Raw genomic sequence first — 20127 nt, forward strand, 5'->3', positions numbered from 1 at the left:
AAATAAAAAAATCATCAATCGATTGCATGTGAAAACAAAGTTTCTGATTTCCACTGACATATAGTTTTTTAGTTTGAAACTCCACCAGGGCTCTTTTAATTGGATACAGTGAAATAAACACAAAAGTTACTTTTCTTCCCCCACACTTTTTCTTTTCCCACTTTCTTTTTTTTAATTATCTTGGAAATATATCTATCTTTTTACCAATAATAATGTCGAAACAACAAGAACCTACCAAGACTATTCCTTCACAAAACGATGATTCTGACTTGGATGATCTATTAGATGGTAAAACTTTCTTTTGGTTGTTTTATTTAATGAGAATAGTAGTTGCTCATATTCGAAACTTTTTTTTTTTGGATAGATGTGCTTGATGACTTTAATGGTTTATCCACTAAAGAAACTACTAAAGAAACCAATAAAGAAACCAACAAAGACACAACCAACGATAATAAGACGAGTGATAAGACAGAAGAATCGCTGGACGATATGTTGGATAATGAAGCGTTTGCCAAGCAATTACAAGCCGGTATGGAAGAACTCATGGGCAATATGGAACAAGATCCTGAAATGAAGGCAGCTTTTGAAAAGGTTTGGGGATCTTTTGATCCTACTACGTTAGCAAATCAAGACAAATCAGAAACCGCTAAACCTTCTACCACTGATCGTGCTGTTCCTGGTGCCTCTTTCCAAGATACCATTGCTCAAACTATGAACAAATTGAAGGATAGCTCAAAACAAGTCGATGTAAGTCCCAAAAAAAAAAAAAAAAAAGGTTGATTATTATAAGAGGATTGATTTTTTTTTTTTTGGAATAGTCATCTATTTCTGAAGAAAATGATGATGCATTCATGGCTGAATTGATGAAACAAATGGAAGGATTGACAGAAGGTGGTGACTTAGAAAACGTATTGGAAGGAATGATGTCTCAATTAATGTCCAAAGAAATGTTATATGAACCTATGAAAGATATGGTTAGCAAGGTAAAAAAAAAAAAAAAAAAAAAAAAAAAAAGACTTCATTTGACTTTTTTTTTTTCTTTTTTTCTTAGTATCCACCATGGTTGGAAGAAAATAAGGACAAGACGGAGAAGACTCAATTTGAAAAATATCAACAACAATATGAAATGTGTCAAAAGATTGTGGCCGAATATGAAGCTCCAGGTTTTGATGAAAACAATGAACAACAAGCAAAAAAGATTATGGATTTGATGACAGCAATGCAAGATTTAGGTCAACCTCCTGCTTCTTTATTAGAAGACATGGCTCCTGGAATGAATTTTGGTAATCCTGAAGGTATGCCTGATATGAAGGATTTGGAAAACTGTACTATCATGTAAAATTTAGAATCTGTCTTTTTATCTCCTCTTTATGGTTTATATATCAATAAAGGTGTTTTTTTTTTTTTTTTTATGATGATGATGATGATTACCCTATTGGATAAATGCTACATGAGATCGTTTACTCCGCCCAATTCGATACATTATTTCTTTTTTATTTCCACTTTCTTTTTCTTTTCTTTTTTTTTTTTTCTCTCTTTATCATTATCTGCCTGTACAACATGCCTGAACACGATATATTGGAAACATATAAATCACACTAGACTAGCGTATTTACGTCTAAACTTTTATTCATCCTTTTTATGACATGGCATCATTAGACACGAATGGATTCTTCAATGGTAATTGCAAAAAAAAAAAAAAAAAGACCATGTATACTGAATTCATTAACAGCTCGATTCATTCTTTTCTACAATAGTGATAGTATACTGTAGAATGTAGGATAGATTGTAGATAGATTGTAGTCATATAGTATAGTTATGTAGTTATAGTATCGTCATGTAATATTGCCATGTAGATTCTTTTTTTACTCCTTTCGTTTTTTTTTTTTTTTTTTTTTTTTACTAATAAATATGAACTAATCAGGAGATGCTATAAAAAAAAATGATATGAAGCATGGTCATCTATTAGTATGATTGAAATGAGATATTGTAAAAAATGATAGTCATCCGCACGGCAAATAAACACGGCAATAAACCATCCAATCACAATTGCTCACAAGGTTATTCAAATCTCATTCCTCCCAGACAAACAAGCCCTGATATGAAGAAACGTGAACAGACCGAATTCGATCTCCGACGATTAGCTTTTTGTACTTCTTCCTGGTTTTAGTTTTCATCAGATCTCAGATAGTATAGTGGTAAGTATCCCCGCCTGTCACGCGGGAGACCGGGGTTCAATTCCCCGTCTGAGAGCTTCTTTTTTGCATTTTATACTTTTGTTTGGAATTGACCAATCATCGTCGAGTATTTTGTATGATCCTTTTTTGGTGATGATAAGTTTACTTTGATTTTTTTTTTTTTTTTTTTTTTGAAGGAATGCTATGGAAGCACAAATAAAGAGTCATCATGAGAGAACGGTAATAGAAAAGAAAAAAAAAAGCATGCTAATGATTGGAATGAGAGAAAATGGATGGTGATCCAATAAAAAAAGTTTTATTTATTATTATTTGATAAATGGTTCAAACTATTTGATGAGTAAAAAGTTTGTATTTAAAAAGGGAAGAGATCTGATTTATTTTAAAAAAAATCTCAAGGTAAACATTGTATCAAGAAGGGATGATTACGTTATAATTTACATTACAATGAAATACTCTATTGATTCAATAATAATAATGATTGTGATGACGAAAGAAAGTGACATGCAGCACAAAAAAAAAAAAAAAAAAGGTCATCTTCATGACACTCTTAAGTGACTCATTTTTTAAAGTATTACATTATATGGTGAGATGACCTGTAAGAAGAAGTTTGTAGTTAAATGATCATATTTAACTACAAAATTCAGTTTATTTTCATTTAAAAAATAAAATAAAAGTAACACTAAAAAAAAAAACCACTACGATAATAATGTACATTGATAATTCCATTCCAAGTTTTCCCTATATCCAACCATCATTGTCTTGATACAACCTTGATGTTATGTTTCTTTTGGAATTCAACAAAGTCCTTTTCTTTTCGTTGATAAGATTGTAGTAGGGATTTAATGACTTGTTGGATCTAAAACAATAAATATGAGTTTGTTAGATGAGAAACTATCAAGATTGTTTTTAGTCTATATACCCCATTAAAGTTAGTTTCAAGCGCTGGTAATACTTCTTTGACAGTCCGTTCTACTAACACGCCACCCACCATACGAAAACATTTTCGTTCAGGTTCCAAAGGAGATATACTATCAATCACTAGTCTAAAAGAAATATCTAATGGTTAACTCTATTCATGTTTATATAATATATGACTTTACTTGTGTTCTTCTACTTCAGATTCAAGTTCACCAATCTTTTGTGCCATAGATTGAAGTTCATTTTTATATTGATTATACTATAATATAGATTGATTAAAATAAGTTGAAATTAACTTAATAAAGTCTCTTTCTTCTTTTTTTCTTTTTCTTTTCTTTTTATTACTTGTTGTTGAAGTTCAGCTTCAGAAGGTTTTTTATTATTAGACATTGGATAGAAGAAGAGATTGAGAAAAAAAAAAAAAAAAAAAAGAGAAAGAACGCGGACTTGATTTAATTTATATGTGAAAATATGACGTGGAAAGAGACACAAACAAAAAATATGCGGGCACTAAAAAAAAAAAAAACGCTTTTTTTTCTATTTTTTTCCTTTTCTTTTTATTTGTTAAAATTAATTAAAATGGCATTATTTATTGGTCGATTACCACCTGGTATAAAAGATTACGATTTAGAAGATATATTTATTAAATATGGCAAGATCACTCGTTGTGAAGTGAAGGTATATAAAAACAATAATATTAATAATGAATAAAACTAACCATTCTTATTTTTGTATTGATTTAATAGAAAGGAAAAAGTTTTTGTAAGTTGATTATATATAAAATAATAACAAAGGATTCATATTTTTTTTATTTATTTATTTTAGATTATGGTTTTGTTGAATTTGATAATGATAATGATGCATATGATGCTATGGACGAAGTAGATGGCATGGTAATATATATAATGAAAAAAAAAATACGGAAAAATTTAAGATTGTTGACTAATTATATATATTATTTATTTAGGATCTTGATGGTGTACGTATCATAGTGGAAAAAGCAAAAGGACGTGTTCGTAGAAGTGATGAACGTGGTTGTTACAATTGTGGTGAAGAAGGTAAATATATAAAAATAGTTGTTTATGCATTTATATCTAACTATTTATTGATTTCCCTTTTAGGCCATTATGCTAGAGATTGTAGAGAACGCCCTCGTTCTAGGTATGTTTGAAAAAAAAAAAAAAAGAAAAGATAAATTTTGATCATGCTGGCGAACCTTTTTTTTTTTTATTGTTATTCTATATATATATATATATATTATAGAAAAATGGTGCCATCGCCTGACAATTTATTTGATATCCGTTTTCCATTATTGGTTTCGATTTTCTGAATAATTATGAACTCACTTTTTTTATATATTATAGACATAGATCTCGTAGTCGATCCCCATCAAGAAGTAGAGGCCGACGTTATAGAAGTTATTCTCGATCTCCATCGCCACGTAGACGTCGCTATCGTAGCTATTCTAGATCACCTTCTCCTGATCGTAGAAGAAGAAGAAGAAGAAGTTATTCTCCTTCGGTATCAAGAAGTCCTCCTCGTCGCCGTAGATCTAGTTACCGTGATGATCGTTCTTATTCTCGTTCTCGCTCTCGCTCATATTCAAGATCTATCTCTCGATCTATTTCACCTGTTGAACGTCGTCGTCGTATGGATTCAAAATCTCGTTCTCGTTCTCCTTCTCGTGATAATATCAAAGAACCTTACAATGATGGTGATAATCGTCGATCTGCTTCTCCTATGCCTGATGAAAATGTTGAACCTGAACAATAGGATATTTACATTAGTTTAGTTCAATCCCCTTTTTTTTCCCCATTCATTTAGTATTTTATTCTCTTTTTTCTTTTTACATGTGTTATGTATGCAGGTGGTGATTTTTTTTTTTTTTTGATTATATGTGTCATTTAGATACTTTTTTTTTTTTTTTTTAATAAACTATCTTTATCCCTTTAATAATATTAATATTAATCATGGTCAACATGATGTTGATTGAAGAAGGGAAGGAAGAATTTTTTTTTTTTTAAAATTAAAGTTTTTGTTACGCGCGATTTGACAAGGTTTTTTCAAATTACTATTTAAGAATAAAAAAACAAGTGGCACGGATGTTTTTCTATCATTCTCTTTGTTTTCGAAAAAGAACCTAGAATCTCAAACAAGCCTGAACTGAACATTATGTTTGAATAAGGCTAGTTGTATGACATGAATAAGAAACAAGAGTCAGACTGGTGATTACCTTTTTTGGGACAAGCTTGATGATCGGCAATTGACATACCATAAAAAAAGAGGAGACTTAGTAGTTAACAGTAGTAAAGAATTCATTGAGTGCAACAAGCATTGTCACCATAAGGTTGTTTGGTGTCACATGAACTCAAGTCCTTTGACAATAAGTCCCTTCCCATTATTTGGTTTCTGAGTTTTTTTTTTTTTTTTTTTTTTTTCTACAAAAGATTTTTTTTTTTTTTTTTTACTTCTTCTTTTCCTTCTTGTTTTTTTTTTTTTTAAAAAAAAATTTCATATTACCTCCTTTCATATTCCCCCTTTTATTATATTAACATGTTTTCAAATACATCAGTTATGGATCTTCCTACTTTTAATCAACAATCTGCTACTGGAAAGAGAATGAAACAATCTGATCAGTTTTTATTTTTATCAGATATTACCAATCCAACAAAAACGTCTATTCCTTGGTTGAAATCATCCAAACAAAACGATTCAATGTATACTTGTTATTTGCCACGCTCAAAACAACAACAACAACAACTTGCTTTAACTGATCGTCGTAATCACCCCCTTCCAGCTTTACCATCACATTCAGTATCTTCACCAAATTCAAGATCATCCAATAAAAATAAAATTGCCACAAATCATCACTCCTTATTACCTACTCCTGGAAGTCTTCGAAAAAAATCACACAGCAAACAAGATGCTTCTCAGTTATTGGAACAAAGGAAAAATAACAAGTCTATCAAACTGCCTGGTCACGTTAAAACTTCTCCATCACTATCTACTTTAAGATCTCTTCCATCTACGACTCCTCCTCCATCTACTACAACTTCTTCCGACTCTTCAACTCATAAATATCATCATTCTATTCCAGTACACAAGATGAATCATACAAAATCATCATCATCATCATCATCATCGTCACCAGCAACCTCACCTGAAACAGTATCTGATACCACCAAACGTATTATGAATCAATTAGCAAATTCTGTACAAGTATCACCATCATCATCATCATCATCATCATCTTCATCGTCATCTACACCTTCAACATCGACAATGATTGCTTCCATGACACCCTCTTTATCCACGCCAATGATGACGCTTGGCTCATCATCATCGTCATCATCATCATCATCTTCTTCTTCTACATTTTCACCATCATCCACTTCAACAACTATATCATCCTCCTTAACTTCACAAATCACATCTTCACATAAAAACAAATACAGCTCGGTTCCTTATCCACTAACGCAAACTAGCAATGAGGAACAGGATCGCATGGTAGCACAGCACTATTTACTCCGCACGGCGTTCAACGGCAGGGATTATATGGCCAGCAGCATGACGCCTTTATTGGAACAAGGATGCGTGGTTTTGGACATGGGGTGTGGCACAGGCACATGGGCGATGGAATTAGCAACAAAGTACCCAGCTTCTCGTTTCATTGGATTGGATCAAGTCGCACTCTTTCCCAAGGACATCAAACCCAAAAACTGTCATTTTGCTACTTGTGATGTGACATCCTTACCTATCCCTGATGCAAGTGTCGATTATATCTTTCAACGTGATTTGAATTGGGGTTTGATGAGTCATCAATGGTTACCTTTGATTAAGGAATATATGCGTATTCTGAAACCTGGTGGTTGGATTGAACTTTTGGAAATGGTAAAAAAAAAAAAAAAAAAAAAAAAAAAAAAGAAAGTATCTCTCATCATGTGGATTTTTTTTTTTTTTTTTAAAAAAAAAATAGGATATTGAAACGCAAAGTAGTCAACGTCAAGAACGTGCTTTCAACGATAAATGTAAGGTGATTTTTTTTTTTTTAAAAAAAAAAAGTAATAATAATAATGCTGACTTTTATTATTATTATTTTTTTTTTAAAAAAAGTGATCTATGGATTATTGATGCGACAACAAGATCCATTTGTAGCCAGAAGATTACCATCCATTCTTGCCATCAGTGGATTTCGTCGAGTGTCCAGTCAATTTCAATCATTACCTCTTGGATGGGGCAAGGCACATGCATCTAACATCTCATCAACTTCTTGTTCCGAATATGCGAGGGCAGCAGCAAGTCAGTATCGGTTTATGTTACAATCTCTTTGTCCTTGGTTATCTACTGTGATGGGTTATTCTGTTGACAAATATCAAATGGTCATCGATCAATTGGTGGTTGAATGGGCTCAAGCTCATACTTATGTCAAATGGCATTCGGCCGTTGCTCAAAAGCCATATCATTAAATGGATGATTGTTTTTTTTTATTACTACTTTTTTTTTTTATTTATTTATTGATGCAGCATGATCCGAGTACGAAATAGTATTAGTTCTCTCCTTTTTTTTTTTTTTTTTTTTTTTTTTTATGTATTGATGAATTCTCCTATTTTTCTTTTATATCTATTTGACTATTTAGTTACCAATAAATAAAATATGTATATATTCTTTATTTCTATTATGTTGTTTAGGAAAGGATGGAAATGATATAGTTTCTTTTTTTTTTTTTTTTTTTTTAGGGGGGATCAACGTGGCAATCCAGAACGATTTCTATATGGGCTTAGGTTCATCTCATTACCGGTTATAAGCATCGGGAACTTTTTTTATATCATTAACATACATCTACCATGCTTTCTTAAATGATATTTTAAGCATGGTGACGTTGATTATACTTCCTATGATGAATTCAAATCTACGATTGTTGAGATGATGTTGATGATAGCAATTATGATGATAAATGATAATAGTATTAGTTGAACCTATAATTTATACTTTCTGTACATGATCATACACGTTGTAAAAAAAAAAAAAAAAAAAAAAAAAAAAGAAATGCACCTCATTGTGTCATTGTTTATATGGGAAAGCAGAAAGTAATAGAGTTCCCGAAGTCTGTGTCGTTTATTGTTTATTGTTTCCCATGTCACTATTTTAGATAGATTCGAAACAAAAAAAAAAAAAAAGCTATAAATGAGTATATCTGTTTTTTTTTTTTTTTTACCATTCTTGCCTTTTCTTCCTTTCCCACTTTATTTTTTTATATCATCATTCTCCCCCTTTCCTTTTAATAAGTGATCGTCCAAGCCCAATATTTTTTTTTTTTTTTTTTAAAAAAAGAGGAAGCATCCAAACAAACAAACAATTTTAAGCCCAAAAATAGGATGAAGTCTACAAGTACGATGCTGATCCCATCCATTCATTCATCCGAAAAATATACTTATCAAACATGTCCCATCTGTTCCGAACGACTTTTAGTGAGAATGCATGGATGTTTTATCTTTAAATATATCAATTTACATTTTTCCACTCATCATCATGAATGGATGCATGTGGTGGTTAATTTACATTCATAACTAATTGCCTGTACACAACTTCTACTATATTCTTCATTATTATTAAAAAAAAAAACTCATTTTATTACTATTCCCATCCATCATCAAATAGTCACTATCATCAACAAGCATATCCTGAATACAATACAAAAAAAAAAAAAAGCGTCTGTTTATTTCAATTTCATCATAAATAAATAAAAAAAATACAAACAAATAGATTGGGATAATATATAAAGGCTATTTGTATCACTATATTATTGTCGTTTGTTTGGCTTGTAACCATGATCATCCCCTTCAGGCACAATCACTGATTTTTTGGAGGCAGAGCTATTGGAAGATGACACAGCGGGTAAAGGTTTTTGTTCTTGATGTAATGTTTGAAGAGATGCCTTTCGAGCCTGGGTTTCCTCTAGAGCATAACGTTCGGCCAATTGTCGTTTTTCTTCATCAGCAGTCAACGGGCGAGAGGGAGAGCTTGTGGGAATACGAAAACCACCTACATCTTGGCGGCGAATATATTGTTGTTGGAATTCAGAATAAGGTCGTTGTGCTGGTCCATCCTGTTGTCTTTGTGTCAATTGATCATAAAGTTGTTGGTATTGTCCGTGATGATATACAGGTGCCACTCCTCCATAGGCTCCAATGGGTACGTTCCAATTCATAGATGAATCATAGCTTGTAGTAGATAACATGGTGGAATTATGATGAGGTGGATGATGTTGGTAATGTGATGGATGATTCGATGGCTGAGGTGATGGATGCATAGGTAAAGGTGATTGCTGATAATAAGTAGATTGAGGTGTCGATACCGCGGTATGACCTTGATAGGGTGATTGGAAACCATCCTCTTCCACTTGTTCTTTATCTTCATGAGCTATAGGTCGGGCATGAGAAACCGCTGGTGCTGGAGGTAACGAAGGTGAAGTTTTAGTTATTCCTTGAGGTTCATCCGAATTGCGTGGAGAGGAGTTTTCATCTTCTTGACTAGCTTGATATGCAGGAGGAGGTACATCGTACAAATCCAATTCTTCGAGATTTTCTTGAATATCTTGCGACTTGTGATCACTTGTAACTGAAGCAATGGCATCTGTTGTATAACCGGCTGGAATAGCAGTGGATTGTTGAACAGGCAAAGGTGATCGTGGTGGCAATTTGGGAGCAGTAGTATCGTCTTTGTTATCATCTTCCTTTACTTGATCCGGCAAAGGTTCCTTTCCTTTTCCTTTTCCTTTATCATCATCATCATCATCATCATCATCATTATTTGTCGGATTGTTGCTTGGAGTTTCATCTTTTTCAGTTTGACCATTGTCAATATCATGATGTTGAATAGTGTTGGCAGCAATGGTAGGTCGTTCATCTCCTTCATGTGGTTCCCAAGCTTCGATTGCGTTGATAGCATCTGCAAAAATCATTGCGACTTCCTTGCCCTTATCATATGTACGACGAGTTGGTTCAGAGGCCGGAGTAGGTGTAATATCCAATAAATCAACAATGTATTTCCCAAAACCAGCAATCATAGCAGTCTTTTCAGCATATTCATTCATAGCATTGAAACGTAAATAAAAGGCTTCCTTAAGAGCAAATCGTTTGAAATCCCCCATTTCTAATTCAGTGTCGTGGGTATCGCGATCCAGAGAAGCCAGTTCCTTCTTAAGTTCTCGTAATTTGGGTGATTTTGGACTCGTTTTTGTCAGATTGGCGATTCGACTGGATAGAGTACGTTTCTTCTCACGAATATCAGATAATCGATCTTCACGATCTCGGATGGATTTAATAGCATGACGGTATTGTTGGTATTTTGCTACAAATAGAGTAAATTATTACTTTAATATATTATACTCTTTTTTTTTTTTTTTTTTTTTTTTTTGCTTTTACCTGCATATTGTTGTTCAATTTCTACTTGTTTTTCTAATAGTTTCACAAGTTTATCACCAATATCCTATCAAATAGAGAAAGAAAAAAAAAAGAACAATTGAGTATTGATGATGACAATTAGAAAAAGGAAAAAAAAAACATACTTCAATATCACGACCATTTTCTGCCTTGTCATTCAAAAGTTCTTCTTTTGTCCATTGTTGAAAGACCTTGTTTGTTTCAGACTGTTGGTAGTTCAAGGTACGCATGGTGGCCAAGTTATTTCGTTCGTTGAATATCCACATAGATAAAGCTTTAGTGTCTTGTTTTTGAAGAGGATTATTACGCGCCAGTTGACTACGCATATCAGTAGTAAGTCTACCAATAGAGAATTGTAAATCTTTAAAATTCATTATAAAATAATAAATAAACCAGTATTGAAAAGAAAAAAAAAAAAAAGAAAAAAAAAAAAGAAAAGGGACTAAAAGTAAGATTGAATGTAAAAGACTTTTTTTTTTATTAGATGTTAAGTTTTTCAAAGCACGCCGTGTAACAATATTCATTTCATCAAGGTTTACGAGGAGGAGTAAGAGTATTGTCTACAACTGGTTGTTTTTGTAATCCTCCTGCTACTTTATATTTACCATATGGATTTTGAAGGATCATGAAAGGAACAGATTCATAAACACAGTGAACAGATGTACCCTATGATATATTGGTTTAGTAACAATAAAAAAAATGTTATTAAATTAATTACTTACAGGATAATTAACCATAATACGATAATGGTAAAGACCAGTGATATCTTCAACACCAATACGGAAAGTAGTTAAACCAGTATTATCATCTTCGGTGTATAATGCTAAAATGGTTATAATATGTTAGAGATCAATCAATCATTTAATCTCAGTTAACTTACTGATATTTTCACCAATGACAAATTGATTGTGTTGTGTACTATTCAAAATACGGATACGAGTGATGATATCAGGAGAATAAGGAATATCAGGATCTACTTCCCAACTGACTTGTTGTACTGAATTATTTTCATAAGCTTGACCAGGATAAGTAGGGTAAGTAATACGGAATCCTATTCATTCATCAAATATATATATATATATCATCAGTTTATATCTATTGTCTATCTTTTTTTTTTTTTTAATACCTATACAATAATCAGGATTGACCCGTGGAGGATTATATCCGTACATCATCAATGCTTCCCCTGATTCAGCTCGAGGAGACAAGGCAGCAGCCTTTGCCATCGATGAACATAACACGAATATTAAACAAGCAAGAAGAATCATTTTATGATAATAAAGAAGTAAAAAAAAAAAAAAAAAAAGGAAGTTGAAAAAAAAAGTTCACATTAATAGATCAGGGCTTATATAGTTTATTTTAGTATCAACTAAATAGATTGACAATCTTTGGTTATTCATAGTACATTCTCGCGTTTTTGGCATCTGTTGTATTATCATCAAACATGTGAGAATTTTCAAAAATAAAAAAAAAAAAAAAATTGATGGGAGTACCAAGATCTTTTGGTTTATTCATCAACAAAGTGCATAGTATAAAACAAAAATAAAAACATAAACAAAAAAAAAAAAGTAGACAAAAATAGAGCAAAAAGGCTTTAATTTTTGTGCTTGGTGCATGATTGATTTGTTCATTACAGGCATGCCTACAATAAAGGTATTCCATAGGTTCAAACACAGCATTGTTGAGGTTTTTTTTTTTTTTTTTTTGATCGTCGTCTCTCCAATTTCCGATTTTCCCATTAGCAAACTTCTTTTATTTTTATTTTTTTTCTTCTTATTCTAACCCCCTTATTACTATCAACAAATATTAATATAGACATGGCAAGAATAGCACGTGGCATATCTTTAGAAGATTGGGAAGATAAGGCTCGTTTAAATGAAAAACAATTACAAAGTGTATATGAAATCAAAGAAACTTGTGCTGAGCTGCCTCTACCATCAAGTTGGGTAAATCCTTTTTTTTTTTTTTTAATTGAATAATACTAATGAATTCTTCTTTTTAGTATTTTAATGAAAAGTCTCTGAATTCACCTGCTTTAGGTCGTGGTACTTCTTCTGGAGGGATGACTCCTGATGTTTCTTCCTCTCACTTATTGAATCCTTTAAATGCTGGTGTCCTATCAAGTCAACTTCGTGCTATCAATCGATCAAGATCGGCTACCAATTTGTATGCTGAATCTACTGCTGCAGCTGAAAAGCAATCTGCCAATGACATTAGATCTGATAAACCAATTGAAACTTTACAACAGTTTTTTGATTGGTTTGCCGTGATGGAAACTGAAATGGAAAAAGGTCAAGAGGATGTCTATAGGTAATAGAATTGGAACAAAAATTATATGATGATATACTCACTTCATTACTATTCGTGTTTTTATATAGAAATTATCTCTCGATGGTCACATTTTACCGAACTGTATGTGATGAATTCTTGGAAAATTTGGATACAACAAAAAATTTATTTGAGGAACTTGGGCAGGATTATGGATTTGTGGAAAAACAGACGAAATCATTACAATCAACATGTGAGGAATTATTACAACAACCAAAGCAATATCCATTACATCAAACCGAAAAACCAAAAGAACAATATCAACAAGATGAAATACCAAAGGAAGCGTGGAATGAATGCTGGCAACAATGACACCCCCCTTATCATATTTTTACTCTAAACTTTTCTCGTACTTTATTATCACACACACAGACACTCAATAAAAAAAAAAAAACTTTGTTTGATACCTTCTCCTTACGATTTGTTTTTTTTTCTTTCCTTTTGGTGTTTTATTGTATTTTTTTTTTCGTAGTAGTAAAAATCATGCAGGAAAAGAGAAAATGAAGCAAGGTTTGACATATCTGACACTTCCTCTTGTCTTTCAAAGGTATTTCTATTCATTCATTATAATCATTATTAGTTTTATTCATCATATTTTTCTTCTTTCATCATCATTGATGCATCATCCAAAATTCATTACCCATTATTCTAATCATTCTTCGTCCCATTATCATGGTTTATTGATCTCGGATACTAAAAATATGATTAGCTAGTACGGAACAATGCGGATTCTATTGCATAGAATCAACTGATTTTTTTTTCTTTTTGAAAAAAAAAAGATCCTTCATTGTGGGAATAAGGATTGACTTAAAATCCGGAAAAACTGTTATAGTGGTTTTGGATATATCCGGAAAATTAAAGGAAACAATAACAAAAAAAAAAGAAACATAGGTTTCTGAATAAAGAACATGGAAAAAAAAAGAAGAAAAAAAAAGTATGATCATTATTATTATATATGAATTTGTATTCACAGTTTAATTTTCTTATATTTATTTTTTCTTTCTTAACGTAGCTTTTTTTTTTTTTTTGTTTACTATATAAAATACAAACAATATGAGTGAAGACGAAGAACGAGATACTATTGGACCTTTACAAACCCCTCGTATTGTCGAAAGTGGACGCTCGACTAATAAAACAGGACACCGATTATCACTTCCGGAAACGACCAATTTTGATGAAAGCAGGATACGTGATATGGGAAATATGTATGCAGCATACAATATGATGGTTAGGACAGCTTCTCCAGTTGTCAATGGTCAAAATAGTGAACGACCTATTCATATGGGCAATCCTGGTGTAGTAGGTAAATATCATCATTACCCTTTTATGGATCACCTCATTCTTTTTTTTTTTTTTTTTTTTTTGAATAGGTTTATGGGGTTTTGCTGTTGTTACTATACTATTAGGTGTTTACAGATTATTTTTACCTTGGAAATCTACCAATATATTACTTCCTACTGCTTTGATGTTTGGAGGTTTAGCTCAATTGGTTGCAGGGTGAGTTCCGAAAAAAAAAAAAAAAAAAAAAAAAACTGTGCGTGTGCATGAGATTACAGATATGTATATACTGTATGTCTATCAGATTGATTTTCATTCATTTAACGGATTTTGATTTTTTTTTTCTCTTTGTACTCTAAATTAGGTTTCTTGATTTGTTTGTGGGTGGTACATTTTCGGCAGCCATTCTAATATCTTATGGAGCGTTCTGGACTGGCAATGGTATCTTGATGTTTCCTACTACAGATGCGGCCTTGAATACTTATGTCAATCATGATGATTTGATGCAAGCTCATGCAATTTATGATATTATATGGGCTCTTTATACATTTATGTTGACTCTATTATCACTACGAATTAGATCTGGTACATTTAATTTGACCTTTAATTTATTTTTTGTCTTTCTTGCCTTATTATTATCTGGTATTCATTTTATGGTCGACATTGAAGCTATTATTCGAGCGAGTGGTAAGATCATCCCTTTTTTTTTAATAGTTTATTCATTTTTTTATCTTTTTTTTTTTTGGATCATCATTAGGTGTATGTGCTATTTTGGCAGCTCTCGGCGCGTTTTATAGTGGTATAGCAGCTATTCTTGAAGAACAAGGTCAACATTGTTATGTAGGACATTACCCTTGGACTAGAAACATTTAATTATACTTTCTTTATATCTGTTTATCTATCTATCCAATTCATCTGTTATTAATAAATCTGTATCAACTTTTATGGATAATGTTGTATGATGAATCTATGTATTTCAAAAAAGGAAATATAGACAATGGATCAGCTGCGTGATGATCATCATATTTATAAACATACAAATGTATATGCACCTAAAACGCCTTATGTTCAATCAATCCAAGATGTCGTGGTACGATTAAAATATAGCGACAGGATAAAGATTCGGAATGAACCATAAAAAAAAATTATATAATGGACACTGTGATATATTCATTCATATCAAGATGATCATGATAGAAAATCGTCTGTAATAGTAGTGCTTATTAGCTAATATGGAATGCGTAAATTTATTTACTTTGGCGCGTGGAACAAAGAAGAGTAATAAGAAATAAAATAGGTAACATCTTCCATTATCCCTCATCATTCATCATCCGTATAATTATTTAATCATCTATGGAAGAAGGGCTCTTTTGTTAATGTGATGTGCTCAAAAGGTTATATTCATTCATTGATCGAATGCATCGGTGAATCAATTTCTGCTTACAGTTTCTTCCTCAATTCAATTTTTTTTTTTTTTTTGCTTTTCTTTTTCTATATTAAACTTGTCGAGTTGATTAATTCACCCATATGGAATCTCAAGTTGGCATTAATATCAATGGGAAACCTTTTGGTAGTGATGCTATAAAGTGGTCTGATGACAGTATATTATCTGTTTGTTTCGACAATAGTGTTCACTTACTGGTATTACCCTTTTTCAAAAAAAAAAAAATAATAACACGAATCGCGTTATTGGAACAAACAATTCTCTTTCTAATACTTTGTTTTTTATGTTTATATTTGAATAGACACCTATTCTTGTGGGAATATCATCGGATCTTGATAGTTGTCAACATTCTCTCATTATGAATGATCTATTACCTGATAGTTATGATTTTGGAGAGTCTGACGGTACTTGGACAATACTAAATATATATATAACATTTATTAATACCAACCTTTTTCTATTAGTTATTGAAAAGCCTGTCCAATCATCATATGCTATTTCTGAAGGATATCGTTGTACTAATTGGTCACCTACTGGATTATCAAGCAACTATGGGTAAAAAAAAGTATTGATGTACGAGACGTGTTTCGAGAAAGTGATTCTAACTGAATTCTTCTTCTTTTTCTTAGATGCCTTCTTACTGTGATTACTACTAAACATAGAGTTCTACTATTTGAAGCTGGCAAGGATACCCCAAATTGGACACTGGTAAGGTTATACAGATATGATTAATACTCTCTTAATGATGATGATGATCACGATTTTTAACTATATATATACCTTTCTTTCTATACTTAGCATACGGATATGACACCAATGTTAAGGGATCACGTATTGATTCAATCTGAAACTGAAGAATTCTCAACTTTGGAACAAATCAATCAATTTCATTCATTGTGTAAGTGTAGATAGATCAACATCAATTAAATCGAAAAAAAAGAGACTGATCAGATCTTATATATATATTTATTTTATAGATGCGGCATGGTCACCATATATTATCATTGATCCATTGAAACCCAAACCTGCTATCATCGCTATTGGAAATAAAGCAGGTGGAATTTCTTTGTGGAGGTATATCATAAAAGAAGAAAAAGGAGGTCATCTAATTAGTAACTTTTTTTTTCTTACTTTACCTGGAATCTAGTTATTCAATTGCTGATGGATTTCGATACCAAATAGATTGTCAAGTACATACTTCTCCCGTGAATCTATTACAGTGGTCCAAGTGGCGAAAATCTGGTGAAAATTGTAAGTACTAGAAAGGATCAGCAATAAAGAAAAACTTGGATCATGTGTATTGAAATCTTTTTTCTTTTTTTTTTTTTTTTTAAAAAAAAAATGCTGTAGATATTGGATATCTTTTATCAACAAGTACGAATGGAATTGCAGTCATATCATCTGTTACCATTCAAATCGCATCATCCGCAGTTAATTCAGTACAAATACAAATATTACATACTTGGTTCGAAGAAGACTCAGGAATACCCACTATCATCAAATTATGGGAAGATTCGGTAAAAGAAATAAAAAACATTTTTTGTGTTCTTTCGAAGTAAATGGAAATGATCGATTTTAGTTTATGTCTTTTATATATTGTAGAAAAATGATATTATCAAAATTCTTGTCGTAAAACAAGTTATGGTTTATACTGCAATGCTTCGTGTACAAAAAGATTATCAGCTTGTTCTGGATTTAACCTGGTTGGATTATACAGTACCTAATTCTGCGCTTGGAGTGTCTGGTAAGAGAGAGAGAGAGAGAGCAAGAGGAAAAAAAAAAGAAAGAGGAAAGATTGAAGATCATCTATACAAATTCTTGTTAGGTGCGTACTTTGCAAATAATGGAAAAAGCATTCGATTGGTGACTCATGAAGGTACTGGATTGGTGCTTTCCTACAAAGACAATATCTTGGATTTGGATGGATCATCGTCACTTATTGTCACTCAAAAATTACAACGTAAATTCAAACAACAATGGATGGAAGAAATGTCAAAATATGAAGAAGAGGAAATACTATTTGGATTCAGTTTTGGAGTATTATTATGGGGCATAGATGCAACTCCAAATGGATTGTATTCTGCCATTTTATTTACGTAAGTTATATGTTAAAAGATATTCCCATCATTATATATACACTCATCTTTTATGGTTCTAGATTGAAACCTTTAGTTGATGTACATACTTATGTGGAATCCAAAGACAGTACTCATGTTGCCTTTTTACTTCATCCCAACATCGACAATCAAAAGGCTTTACCAAAATTACTGAATGATTTGAAACTATATATTCATGATCCTGACTTTTGTAAGTGATTGATATATCTAGTTTTTCAAAGGAATCATACTAATCATGATATATAAATCCAAGTCTTTACCTATCCGATACAATCCATTCTACACGAACAACTTGAATTTTTATTGGATGAAGATAATGATGAACAACTGATGGTTTGGTTACAACTTTTGAACAATGCAATAGACAGTTTGAATGAAGAGTCAAGGTAAGCGATATAGATATATAAGGGAAAATGAGCCAAGGTGTAATTGATTTTATTCATTTATATTATAGGTGGCATTCTTTGGATTTGACAAGAATGGTTTACAGTATACCCAACATTGTTGCTTGCCAAATTGCTGTCTACATTAGTATGGAATCAAAGGTATAAAAGGAAAAAAAAAGAAAAAGAAATGGAGGAGTATTTTTTTTTAATCATTTTGGAGGTAGTCATATAGATTAACTGATACAGCTCGAGTCTATTTGGATGAACTCAATAGCAAAGGTCACCATTTTATCATTTTGAATTATCTACAATCCGTACTTACTTTTGTCAACAATCAAGAAGACACTTTTTGGAAATCTTTGAATGGTATCAAAAGAACAAGGGAAAAAAGAAAAATTGGCTAATCACTCTTATTTTCCTTTAACTAGGTGAGGATATTATTCAATTGTTATTATGGTGTGACAGAGCTTTATACGAACCTAAACCTTCAATCCAACTCCTTACCACGGTTAAAGAAACATATATCAAATTACGATCTTTCTTTCCCACTGATCCTCTTGTACAAACTATATCAACCGAATTCGACTTGGTGGACTCTGCTTTGGTTGGAAAGTCTCTTATGGATATTGAATTACCATCAAGACAAGACTGCCCTGTTTGTGAAAATTATATCCTTTTTTTTTTAGATAGATATATATATGATTGATATGAAACAATGATTATCTTTAACAAAAGAAATACCTATTCCTTTTTCAGTAGGTCCAATATGTATTTGTAATATGGGTCATTGTTTTGGTATGTAATCGTATTTATATTTATATTATATCTAAAAGTTTATTTCTTCCTCTAGATCGATGTAGCATTACATTCAAGCCAATCGTTTCTCCGTTTTATCAAGCCTGTGTTAGATGTGGTGCCAAACGTCGAACGATGTCCATAGATGATATGCAACAACAGCATAACAAACTATCATCATCATCTTCATTAATAGATACTGTGCTTTCCAATTGTTGGAAATGTATTGATTGTGGATCGGATATTACAGCAGTCAAGGTACAGTTATAGACAAAAAGAAAATGAACGACATCTTTTGGTTAATCTTCCTTTTTTTGTTTTGTTTTGATAATACAGCCATGACCCCTTCTTGTATAGTGAATCATCAAACGCCTAGTTGTTAGTATATGTGAATAGAGAGAGATTGGTGTTATCATGCTGGCCTTAATAAAATTGTATTTTTTTCATGAAATCAACTTCGGAATTTGAAAAGCAAAAACCCTCAATTTTTTATGTAGTTGTTTTGTGTTTTTCTCTTTCTTTTTTGTTGTTTTTCCATTAGTAGAAACCATGGGCATTAAACTATCACCAGCTGGCAGAAGGTAATGTCAAAAAGGAAAAAAAAAAGAAAAAAAAAAAACAAACAAACAAATAATGAAGACTTTACTAATGAAGACTTGATTACTGTATCCTTTTTTTTTTTTAGACTTGCCACTATCATAGTATCTGTTCCATTTGTAGTCACCACTTCTTGGATCTTATACAAACGAGGCAAGTAAAATAGTTACGAAAGGAATAGTTAGTGATTGTTTTGTGGGAGTATATTGACACATTTATTCTTTTTTTTTTTATAAACAAATATAAATTTGACCATAGTGATCCTGGGTGAAGAACGACGAGTACCAGACGGCAGAGCTATTCGTCCTGTTGGTGTCAAGGAATTGCAAGAAAAAGATCTTTAGACGATACATTTTATGGACCGATCTTTCTTCTTCTTCTTCTCCCTCTTATTCTATAATTTATATATCTATTTTACTTTTATTTAGACCAAATCATCATGTATTCCGTTTTGTATATATGTCAATCAATAAAATTATCATTCATTCATTTAATCATCGATTTATATATTATATATATTGGGGTGCATTCATATAATGGCTTGATGAATATAAAAAGGAAAGAGAAATCGCGACATCCAGGAATTGGATGGGAACATCTGGGACACAGCTGAGTAATACTGCT

General features: G+C 31.8%; 10 protein-coding genes and 1 non-coding gene across 11 annotated transcripts; 8 read left to right on the top strand and 3 right to left on the bottom strand.

Moving 5' to 3' along the window:
* Positions 1-141: 141 nt before the first annotated feature.
* Positions 142-1412, top strand: BX664DRAFT_291423 (Pex19 protein family-domain-containing protein). The gene is made up of 4 exons (XM_051541942.1): positions 142-288; positions 365-747; positions 819-983; positions 1052-1412. The coding sequence occupies exons 1-4, from the start codon at positions 213-215 to the stop codon at positions 1337-1339; spliced, it is 912 nt and encodes a 303-aa protein (XP_051402743.1). The 5' UTR covers positions 142-212; the 3' UTR covers positions 1340-1412.
* Positions 1413-2181: 769 nt separating this feature from the next.
* On the top strand, positions 2182-2253 carry BX664DRAFT_t19. Its single transcript has one exon. It is a non-coding gene; the product is annotated as a tRNA-Asp (tRNA).
* Positions 2254-2777: 524 nt separating this feature from the next.
* On the bottom strand, positions 2778-3516 carry BX664DRAFT_324156 (Prefoldin beta-like protein). Its single transcript, XM_051543778.1, has 4 exons — positions 3462-3516; positions 3299-3375; positions 3118-3241; positions 2778-3054 (listed from the first exon to the last, which is right to left on the bottom strand). The coding sequence occupies exons 1-4, from the start codon at positions 3504-3506 to the stop codon at positions 2950-2952; spliced, it is 351 nt and encodes a 116-aa protein (XP_051402744.1). The 5' UTR covers positions 3507-3516; the 3' UTR covers positions 2778-2949.
* Positions 3517-3667: 151 nt separating this feature from the next.
* Positions 3668-5018, top strand: BX664DRAFT_324160 (uncharacterized protein). Its single transcript, XM_051543779.1, has 6 exons — positions 3668-3794; positions 3863-3878; positions 3942-4009; positions 4084-4174; positions 4238-4277; positions 4481-5018. Exons 1-6 carry the CDS (start codon positions 3696-3698, stop codon positions 4887-4889), a joined length of 723 nt encoding a protein of 240 aa, XP_051402745.1. The 5' UTR covers positions 3668-3695; the 3' UTR covers positions 4890-5018.
* Positions 5019-6437: 1419 nt separating this feature from the next.
* Positions 6438-7582, top strand: BX664DRAFT_257812 (S-adenosyl-L-methionine-dependent methyltransferase; the record flags this gene model as incomplete). The annotated part of the gene is made up of 3 exons (XM_051540521.1): positions 6438-7007; positions 7093-7144; positions 7230-7582. The coding sequence occupies 3 exons, from the start codon at positions 6438-6440 to the stop codon at positions 7580-7582; spliced, it is 975 nt and encodes a 324-aa protein (XP_051402746.1).
* Positions 7583-8799: 1217 nt separating this feature from the next.
* BX664DRAFT_60616 (Eisosome component PIL1-domain-containing protein) lies at positions 8800-10991 on the bottom strand. The gene is made up of 3 exons (XM_051549655.1): positions 10684-10991; positions 10541-10604; positions 8800-10466 (listed from the first exon to the last, which is right to left on the bottom strand). The coding sequence occupies exons 1-3, from the start codon at positions 10930-10932 to the stop codon at positions 8917-8919; spliced, it is 1863 nt and encodes a 620-aa protein (XP_051402747.1). The 5' UTR covers positions 10933-10991; the 3' UTR covers positions 8800-8916.
* A 21-nt stretch (positions 10992-11012) lies between these two features.
* BX664DRAFT_324164 (uncharacterized protein) lies at positions 11013-11854 on the bottom strand. The gene is made up of 4 exons (XM_051543780.1): positions 11685-11854; positions 11439-11609; positions 11281-11381; positions 11013-11224 (listed from the first exon to the last, which is right to left on the bottom strand). Exons 1-4 carry the CDS (start codon positions 11824-11826, stop codon positions 11087-11089), a joined length of 552 nt encoding a protein of 183 aa, XP_051402748.1. The 5' UTR covers positions 11827-11854; the 3' UTR covers positions 11013-11086.
* A 410-nt stretch (positions 11855-12264) lies between these two features.
* Positions 12265-13306, top strand: BX664DRAFT_355870 (uncharacterized protein). Its single transcript, XM_051547855.1, has 3 exons — positions 12265-12504; positions 12561-12868; positions 12937-13306. The coding sequence occupies exons 1-3, from the start codon at positions 12376-12378 to the stop codon at positions 13196-13198; spliced, it is 699 nt and encodes a 232-aa protein (XP_051402749.1). The 5' UTR covers positions 12265-12375; the 3' UTR covers positions 13199-13306.
* A 597-nt stretch (positions 13307-13903) lies between these two features.
* BX664DRAFT_324169 (GPR1/FUN34/yaaH family-domain-containing protein) lies at positions 13904-15098 on the top strand. Its single transcript, XM_051543781.1, has 4 exons — positions 13904-14189; positions 14257-14383; positions 14529-14851; positions 14922-15098. Exons 1-4 carry the CDS (start codon positions 13940-13942, stop codon positions 15035-15037), a joined length of 816 nt encoding a protein of 271 aa, XP_051402750.1. The 5' UTR covers positions 13904-13939; the 3' UTR covers positions 15038-15098.
* Positions 15099-15663: 565 nt separating this feature from the next.
* On the top strand, positions 15664-19420 carry BX664DRAFT_324172 (transcription factor IIIC subunit delta N-term-domain-containing protein). Its single transcript, XM_051543782.1, has 18 exons — positions 15664-15805; positions 15910-16012; positions 16073-16163; positions 16238-16316; positions 16407-16506; positions 16586-16682; positions 16756-16859; positions 16959-17125; positions 17211-17352; positions 17434-17704; positions 17767-17915; positions 17979-18111; positions 18180-18270; positions 18336-18477; positions 18540-18779; positions 18853-18906; positions 18962-19164; positions 19243-19420. Exons 1-18 carry the CDS (start codon positions 15692-15694, stop codon positions 19246-19248), a joined length of 2286 nt encoding a protein of 761 aa, XP_051402751.1. The 5' UTR covers positions 15664-15691; the 3' UTR covers positions 19249-19420.
* On the top strand, positions 19421-20085 carry BX664DRAFT_324174 (uncharacterized protein). Its single transcript, XM_051543783.1, has 3 exons — positions 19421-19487; positions 19592-19656; positions 19762-20085. Exons 1-3 carry the CDS (start codon positions 19456-19458, stop codon positions 19845-19847), a joined length of 183 nt encoding a protein of 60 aa, XP_051402752.1. The 5' UTR covers positions 19421-19455; the 3' UTR covers positions 19848-20085.
* The last annotated feature ends 42 nt before the right edge of the window (positions 20086-20127 follow it).

This window comes from Halteromyces radiatus (genome assembly GCF_025201355.1).
Source record: "Halteromyces radiatus strain CBS 162.75 chromosome Unknown BX664scaffold_2, whole genome shotgun sequence".
NCBI lineage: Eukaryota > Fungi > Mucoromycota > Mucoromycetes > Mucorales > Cunninghamellaceae > Halteromyces > Halteromyces radiatus.